General features: G+C 41.4%; 2 protein-coding genes across 5 annotated transcripts; one reads left to right on the top strand and one right to left on the bottom strand.

The window, feature by feature from the left end:
- Positions 1 to 977: 977 nt before the first annotated feature.
- On the top strand, positions 978 to 4,359 carry LOC104591490 (uncharacterized). 4 transcript variants are annotated; one of them, XM_010250334.3, is made up of 5 exons: positions 978 to 1,219; positions 1,307 to 2,892; positions 3,149 to 3,243; positions 3,946 to 4,089; positions 4,220 to 4,359. In XM_010250334.3, exons 1-2 carry the CDS (start codon positions 1,073 to 1,075, stop codon positions 2,141 to 2,143), a joined length of 984 nt encoding a protein of 327 aa, XP_010248636.1. In that variant the 5' UTR covers positions 978 to 1,072; the 3' UTR covers positions 2,144 to 2,892; positions 3,149 to 3,243; positions 3,946 to 4,089; positions 4,220 to 4,359. The 4 variants fall into 4 exon arrangements, with proteins under 4 accessions (XP_010248636.1, XP_088760626.1, XP_088760625.1 ...); XM_088904500.1 differs by having other exon boundaries at positions 978 to 2,892; XM_088904499.1 differs by lacking the exon at positions 3,946 to 4,089 and having other exon boundaries at positions 978 to 2,892; positions 4,220 to 4,358.
- A 28-nt stretch (positions 4,360 to 4,387) lies between these two features.
- PHT2;1 (phosphate transporter 2;1) lies at positions 4,388 to 8,106 on the bottom strand. Its single transcript, XM_010250335.3, has 3 exons — positions 7,011 to 8,106; positions 5,560 to 5,751; positions 4,388 to 5,463 (listed from the first exon to the last, which is right to left on the bottom strand). Exons 1-3 carry the CDS (start codon positions 7,743 to 7,745, stop codon positions 4,639 to 4,641), a joined length of 1,752 nt encoding a protein of 583 aa, XP_010248637.1. The 5' UTR covers positions 7,746 to 8,106; the 3' UTR covers positions 4,388 to 4,638.
- Positions 8,107 to 8,586: the final 480 nt, after the last annotated feature.

The raw sequence follows: 8,586 nt of genomic DNA, 5'->3' as shown, positions 1-8,586 counted from the left end.
AAAAAAAACATTTTCTTGAACTATACCTTAGAAATTAGAAAAGGCATGTTTTGGTGTTTTTTCATTTTTAAACTGTTAATTGCAACAACAGTATAAAAGAATGCGTATGTGGGAGCAACAATAATGGTCCTAAACAGAAAAAAAGAAAAAGCATTTTCTGGAAAAATACATTCCAATACAGCACCGTTTTCTCAAAAGAAAACACCCCCCCCCCCCAAGGAAACGGCATTAGTTCTAAACATGAAGGTTGAAACTGAAATTTGATAAATTAGTATACCCTTGAATGTTTTATTATTTTACTAAAATAAAAAAGCAATAAAACATTTGTTTCAGCCACTTGAATCATCGTCAAATAGTTCCTATAGGCTGAACAATCAAGGGTCTTTTTATGTGGCAAATTGATTTGGGTCCGAATGGTCATTACTCATTTATCTAATCATTTCTATTAATGGATTAAATTTGAACCAAAAAGCGCATGGTAGTTTTACATTAACAATATGCAAGTTTTTAAGGCCAATGTCATTAGGTTTAGGGCAAAAGACAAATACAAGGTAAGGTAGGATGTAGGATTGACTGGAACAATTAAATAGGTATCTAATCCAATTTCATCCAGACCACCTAGTTGATAGTTCTGATCTGCCACATCACATCATTCCTCCACATGGCCAAAATAATGGCAGATCATACCCATTAGCCCTGGGCTATGTTTGATTTGAAGGAAAAGGTAGGGAAAGGAAAAAAATGTACGGAATTTTTTATAAACCTTGTATATGTTTCTTTGCCTTTCCCTACCTTTTCTTTCAAACCAAACACAACCCATGGAAACATTGGTTCGTAAAACTAAAAATCCACGTCAGAAATAATAATGTGTTTTTTTTTCTGACGTGGCAGCTATTTTTTGTCTTGAGAATGCAGAGAGTAAAGAAAGAGGATCGGATCTTCAGTCGTTAGTTGATCTTGACTTGTTTTGATGCCATGCCATCATCTAAAGATTAAAGGAATAGGCAGGCTCCTCTTCTGAGCTTGTATATTGTAATACAGGGGACCCGAAAGGAGGGTCACCCAGAGGAAAATGTCAGAAGCCGAAATCTCAACAAACCAAAGGGAGAAACAGAGACGGCGATGCCGGCGTCGCAAGCAAGAGAAAAGAAGTGAAGAAGAGCAAGAGCAAGAGCTAGAGAAAGGAGAAACATCGTCATCCTTATGGAGCGATCCTCAGGTATGTTCAGCAATCTACACAGCCATGGCCCACGCAGGCCTGGCCTTCTTCATAGCCATCTTGTACGGTCTAATCAAGCTTCTCCAGGAATACTGGCGTCCCATCCAATGGGCCATTCTCTGTTCTATGCCCTTGCGCGAGCTCCAATCCGCTCTGGTTTCTTTCTGGTCTCACTCTCTGCATCTCGGCCTCTTCGAAACTCTCCTCGCCATCCCCGTAGCTATCCTTCGTGCCACCACCGGCTCCCTCGTTGACTCCCATGTCGCCGTTCTCCGCTTCCTCCGTAACCGTCCTCCTGTCAATCCCAATGAGAAGGTTGGATTCTCTAAACTCATGCAGTGGCTCGTATCCTTCGGCTTCTTCGTTCTCGTCTATGAGTGTATTGGTATCGTCTCCATTCCCCTCTTTGCTATCCCTTCTCTCTTCGCTTACGTTACCGGTTCTGCCACCCCCTCCACTCCTGGCGTCGCTTCGACTCTCTCCGCTATCTCCTCGGTCCGTCACAGCAGAGAACAAATTGTCCCTAAACTCTCCCTGTGGACCAAATTCAGCCGATACCTAACTTCCCTTATGCTTAATCGGTTGAGGATCGCTGTTGGCATTGGACTGGTTACGTTTATGATTGTCGGATCCGTGACTGGATTCGTTTTATTATCTTATAAGATGGTGATCGAGGGGAAAGAGGCAGTTATTTCATTGAAAACGCATTTGGAGGAGAACAATTACGCCGAGAGGACCGGACTTAAGCACTGGGTAGATGAGAATCGAGTGCCGGAGTTGATCGATAGTTACACGTCCAAGTTCTACGAGGCAGTGTTGCAGCGAAATGTTGGAAGGGGTGAGGAATCATTTGATCAAACCACTGCGCACTACGTTTACTTCCACGGCTCTCGAACAAGTGCGGCAATGGTCTTTATCAGATAAGCTGTATTACATTCATGTGCGGTTGAGGACCAGAGAATGGAACTTGATTTATGGAGATATAAATGGTATGTTCAGGGAAATGAAGTCTGTGATTGCAAGGGAGCACTTATCGGAGAAGATTAAAAGTTTTGCTCTTCAGAGTTTGTATATCCCAAAGCGAGTACTGGCGAGTAGTACCACGGTCTTGGCGGGGGGTGCCAATCTGTTGTTCACCGTGGCAGTTTCTATTGTTTCGGGAGCTGCAGGTTTATTGAATTTTATCTCCCAGCTGATGGTTTTCTTCTGGCTTTTATATTATCTCATCACTTCGGAGTCAGGAGGTGTGATGGATCATGTTTTAGGGATGCTCCCTGTTTCAAAATCCACTCGAGTTCCATGTGCTCAAGTTCTTGATCGTGCTGTTAGCAGCGTGCGTACTATTGGCCACTGCTAAAGTTACATTGTTCCAAGGGTGTCTCACCTATCTGTTGTTTCGATTCTATCGCATTCATTTCCTCTACGTGTCCACATTTCTCGCACTGATGAGTGCTATCTTGCCCATAACTCCAGTTTGGTTTTCGTCAATCCTGGCTGCAGCACAGTTAGCTATAGAAGCAAGATACATAGAAGCTGTTTTGCTCACATTAATACATCTTATACTTATGGAATATGGCACGGCTGCCATCCAAGATGAGATACCTGGGTAGAGCCCCTACTTGACTGGGCTTAGCATTCTAGGTGGCATTGCGTTGTTTCCATCTGTTTTGGAGGTTAGTTCTTCTTAATTAGTTATATTTCTTGCACTCTGACTGGGTAAGCTCCGACGAGTTTTTATGTCTTGAATTAGGAGGTTCTACAACATGCCCTTTATAACTGGCAAGTACACGTTTAAATGCTGAAGTTTATTTATGCAGTCTCTGACTTAATACCATTTACCATATACTCTCCATCTTCTAGACACTATCCGGTAGTTTAAACTATTATCGTTTTGTCACTGATAGGATTGGAAATGTGTTATTTGTGCAGGGAGCAATTATGGGTCCTTTACCGATGACAGCAATGATTGCATTGAAAAATTTATATGTTGAATTTGTACTTGCCACCACAAAAGAAACTGGCAGGTGATATACTAATGGATAGATATATTTTTACTTGTACTTAGAATTGATTTATGTTGTTCATTCATCCAAGTAAATACTTTTTCCTGGATATGGCTGCAACATTGGCATAATTCTTTAACTAATCAGAGCGGTAAAGCATGGTATGTTCAATTTTACTATATCTCTGTCATTTTCCATTTCAGATGCATAGGTTGACATAATTTTGATAATACATAATGGTTTTTGTTTTTTCCATCATGATATGCATTTCACATAAATTGGCATAGTTTCTAGATAGGAACATCACATATTGGTCCAGGAAATATGGTTTTCTTTTTGGCACCTTATCCAAACCAGTACCAGTCTGTTGCAAGAGTATAGTTGCTCAGGTCCATTCTTTTGCATAAATCTGTCTACTGTTTCTGCATTGTTATCCTCTTGACCCGCTATTGTTGCATTTGGACCAACTTCATTAATCTTGTATTAATTGCCTTGTCTTTTTTAGGCCCAGTTTCTACACTTCAAAACTACATTTGTACCTTAATTATTTTAACTGATTTTGGTAGGAAATTTTCCCATGTTTTAGCTTCTTCCCGAAAGTTCACATAGAATTCACCTCCCGAGCCTGCATCATTCTATAAGTTGGTAACAATTGACTTTTTGACCTTTGATAGGCAGAAGTTTGAATAAAAATCATCTAAGTCATGCTTCCTACATTTTCAGCTAAGATGAAACCTAACATGGAAGACCTGTGTATTCTAGAAGCATCATCCCAGAAGACACCTAATTCTTACCATTCCAGTTACTACAGACTTCTCCTACATTGGAAAGTTGTAGACTTTAAAACAGTGAAAGAAGTCACTGATGGTAAAAATGCTAGGTTTTTTTTTCTTTATTGTTTTCTGAATGTAGCTTCCAAATGAACTTTGGTTCTGGCTATTGACTGATCCACCATCTATGTCACCAAGATTATACCTTCTTTTCCTGTTTGTTATAGGTACTTATCCAAGAGCACTTCATCATGATCAGTGACATTTATCAGAGGATATTGAAGGGGATAAGGTAAGTAATGCTTTAAAACAATCTGCTGCACGAGACCTGCTTCCTGGACTTAGAGAGTGTAGTAGAGACAGTTCCTAGCACTAAGAAATTTTAAGAGGAATCAAATAGAAACCATAATCTTTTATTGGAAATCCAAAACAGAGGTTCACTTGGAACCTTCACTGCAACATGCATTGCATTGGTAAAAATATTACTTTTTAAATTTCAGGTACCCATTCTCTTACAGGAAGTCATGTGGGTCAATAACTTTAACATTCCTTGCAACAATCAAAAAAGGGAAAGGACAGGGAAGGAAATCTTTCCACAATCATATGCCTGGAAATATTTTTTCTTTCAACCTCTTGATAAAATGCCTCAAGGTACATATGCTAGGAGCCTTGTCAGGATCCATGTATAGAAAACAGCAAAGAATGCACCAACTGGAATTGTGACAGCCCAAGAAGCAACGATCTCCCTCACAGTTTCTGCTCTTACACTATTAAGTCCCCTTGCAAATCCTACACCCATGACTGCTCCCACAAGAGTGTGGGTTGCAGATATGGGTAATCCCAACTTCGATGCAAATAGAACTACTGAAGCTGCTGCAAACTCAGCTGCAAATCCCCTTGTTGGTGTTAGCTCTGTAATTTTCTTCCCAATTGTTGCTATTACCCTATAGCCCCACATCATTAGTCCTGCAACAATCCCAAATCCTCCCCAGGCAAGGACATCATTTGGGATAATAATCTCAGCTCCACTAGCACCTCCTTGGAGAATTGATAACGCAGCAGCCAAAGGGCCTATTGCATTAGAGACATCATTGCCACCATGGGCAAATGACATGAAGCAGGCTGACAAAACCTGCATGTAGCCAAAGACACCATAGACAATTTCCAGCTGGGTCCCTTTGGGACCGGCAATGTCAGATAGGAATCCTAAATTTTTGTTTAGGGAAGTATCCTCTTTTGTCTCTTCTTCTGACGATTTGGACTTGAGGAGGAGGTGACCAAGCTCTTTGTGGATAACACTACTGACCATGAATGCGCCTGCAGTTCCAAATGCTAATGCCTGCAACAGAGCTAGAGGGAGACTCTTGCTAAGAGGGAAGGCAGCGAAGGAAATGCCAGTTACACCCAGAAAGACAGCAACTGGTGCAGCTGCAGCAGCAGCCTGCCCTGGATTTGTAGCACTATACACAAACTAGAAAGAAAAATAGCAAGAGTTAGTGCTTTTAATTCCTTCAGAAGGTGCTTGGTATATTATGGTGTATGCTTTTGTGGTTTTACTATATCATACCCTGCGGATACATTTGTAGACAATAAATGAAACTACTGCTCCCATGATGGGTGAGATGACCCATGATGAAGTCACCCTTGCCAGTGAGCTCCAGAAGACAGCACCAACTCCTCCATAAACTAGACCAAATCCAACCATGGCTCCTACTATACAGTGTGTAGTGGAGACAGGCCAACCATAATAGGATGCAACCTGCACAACAAAATTACAATTGTCAATGCTATATTACTTAGGAAACCAGCGAGCAAATGCCACACAGACAACTTTGTAGGATAACAAAATAGACATCAAACATCTCTAACTCTCCATTTTTATGAAGGTTTGAACGAAGATGAGATTGAACATTTCAGTGAAAATTTTCTAATTCTAAAGGATTGCCTCAGCTAACTTTGGTGATTGATTACAAGTTTTAGCAATTTCTTATGAAACTATTGTCCATCTGTTCCATTTGTAAATGTCAACTATTTTTTATCCATTACTAAATTAAAATAAGCTCATTCTTTTGGACGGCCGGGAATGAGAGCCTTTGAACAGTTTAATATACCTACAATGAGATTTCGAAGGGCCTCCAACATGTGGTATTTGAAATATTGACAAGCATATTGCATGACTTGTAGCTCTGCCACTTGACAATATTTGCATAAAAGGATCAATATTGTCTTGTATCAGTACTAGCGATTTCTATAGTTTGCTTGGTCAGATGAGAGAAAAATAGAATGAGATTTATCAAATAACTGGTATTTACGATGATCAAATAGAGCGAGGTAAGTGTGTGCATTATATTTTCTAGTTCCCCTTGTAATCAGGAGCTAGTTTCGGATGAACAGATAAATCATTTGGAATGACCATAAAGCCTAGGCAAATATGTTTAAGGGCCTTTATACTTGGACTTTAGGTAGGAGGGTTGAGGGTTGAGGGTTCTCGGTTAATACTTTAAGAGCAAGGAAGTTGGGGCATTTGTGTATCCTGTACGCGTGTCCGTATGGATTAAACAGACTCTCGGAATAGAGGTCTAGAATTGGAATTGGAATGGGCTATTTTGATTTTAACTGTTTGATTGGACAGAATTGGAATCTCATTCTCTTTTTGTCTTTTTCTCTCATTTGAAAATTCAATAGATAGCATCACATCATGGGAGCCAATTCTAAGAAAGCTGATAGATAGAATACATTTCCCAGCCTAAACTAAAATCTCCTTACAGTGGACACTCGTACCTGTAGTGTCCTGTTCAATTAAATTACGGAACTAACGGAATGAGTGAAGTAAATCAGTAATGGGTGTGCGGAAAGGATCACCAAGACCAAGAACAAAACCACCCATTTTCTCAATGTCACGGGATATGAATGCTCAGTCTCAAGCTTCAAATCTACGGAAACGAAAAAGGTTTGCGAAAGGGGAAAAGGAGGGTAGAAACTCTGTAACTGGAATTGAGTAAATGCAAATGCACCAACCTGCAACCAGGTACCGGCAGCAGCCAGAGAAGAAAGCAATCCAGCGAAGAGCAAGGAATCCTTTCCTTGAAAGACATTAGCAACAAGAATCCCCTTCTGCATAGTGCTGGTGACGTGGGTTCCCATCAAAAGCGCCCCTGAAAATTCTAGCACAGCCGCAGTCAGCACCGCTTGGCGAAGGGTGAGAGCACCCGAACCTACAGAAGTCCCCATTGCATTGGCCACATCGTTAGCTCCGATATTCCAAGCCATGTAAAATCCCAGCAACAGGGTCACATAGGAAAGCAACTTTGTCTTGAGCGCCAACCCTTGCCCCAACGACTTCATAAAAAACGGAAGGCCGAGGGCTGCGAAGGCTATGCAGATGGAGATCGCTGAAGCCGTGCTGGAAGAGATGTTGAAGGCCTTTGCCATTTCCGGTAACTCCTCTGCTCCTGCATCCTCGTGCTGTTGGTTAGCCTCGGATGCCTCTCGTCCTCCTTCAGCCTCGGCAAAAGATGATAAGGTCGCCAACGGGAGGATCGATTTCGAACCTTTTAATCTCAGTGTGGGGAGGGAGGATTTAGGTAGTGGATGGGGGTTTAGGAGTAGACAGTCTCTCCTTAGGTGGTTGATCTCATGAGGACAGAGGGAAGAAGAGCGGTGTCTGCGGAGGTAGAGATGACAATTCTGGAGAAGTAGAGCCTTTCCTGCTAAACCGTTTCTCGTGGAAGAGAAGCAGTAAGAAGTAGTCATGTCTTAAGTCTTAAACAAGGAAGGGAGAGAAGATGTGAGGAGGCGAGGAAGAAGTAGAAGAAGAAGAAGAGAATATACTAGTGCTGGTACTGAGATGAAAATTTCGCCATGGAATCTGGAGGGGAAGAAGGGAAGAAGTTTGCATTATTTTTTTAGGAATATTTGTGTGAAGAAAGAAAGAAATGTGGATTTGGGTGCTTGATTTGGTTGATTGAAATGAGTGGTGGGTGTGTTTCTTCCGAGCATTTCCATCCACAAGTCTGCTGAGACAAAATTCTCTCTTACGAAAAACAAAGAAAGGGTCGCATCGCATGAAACTCACAACTATATCCAGTCTTCATGGTCTCTGATATTTTTGCATAATTTTTCTTTTTCCGTTTTTCTTTTGAAAGTTATAGGGTGGTGCTGAAGACCTCTGGAACGAAATAAAGACCGTAAAGCGGCCCCACCAGTTAATGGGGCTTATGGCTCTACGCCTCTACCTCTACTTTGCGTGGATGGTTGCCCAAGTGGGAGATCAATTGCCAAGATGTCTCTTATCCAGTGATGACCACGATTATTCCAATCCAGTGACTACTATTTTGAGTTTCTATGTGTCTCCGGTATGACACCACCAACCCACCCATCGACAAAGACAGAATCTCTAACCAAACAAGGATTTTCTTGATTTTTTTTTCTCACTATTTTTAGCTTTTGGTTGGTTGGTTGGTTGGTTGAGGTTTGGAAGTAGAACAGAAGGCAGAAAGTAGACAGTAGACAGAGATGCGCGACTGCTTGTATGTTTTAGCCCTTGATCTTGCGGGCATTCACGAGCTTTCCAGTGCAAGGCAGCAATCAACAA

This window comes from Nelumbo nucifera, chromosome 4, assembly GCF_055504915.1.
Source record: "Nelumbo nucifera cultivar China Antique chromosome 4, China Antique-T2T, whole genome shotgun sequence".
Classification (NCBI taxonomy): domain Eukaryota; kingdom Viridiplantae; phylum Streptophyta; class Magnoliopsida; order Proteales; family Nelumbonaceae; genus Nelumbo; species Nelumbo nucifera.
Note: the sequence above shows the minus strand (reverse complement) of the source record. Positions and strands in the feature narration are given on the sequence as shown.

Coding starts and splice junctions, on each gene's coding strand:
- LOC104591490 (XM_088904500.1), top strand. CDS start 1,073: ATGTCAGAAGCCGAAATCTCAACAAACCAAAGGGAGAAACAGAGACGG.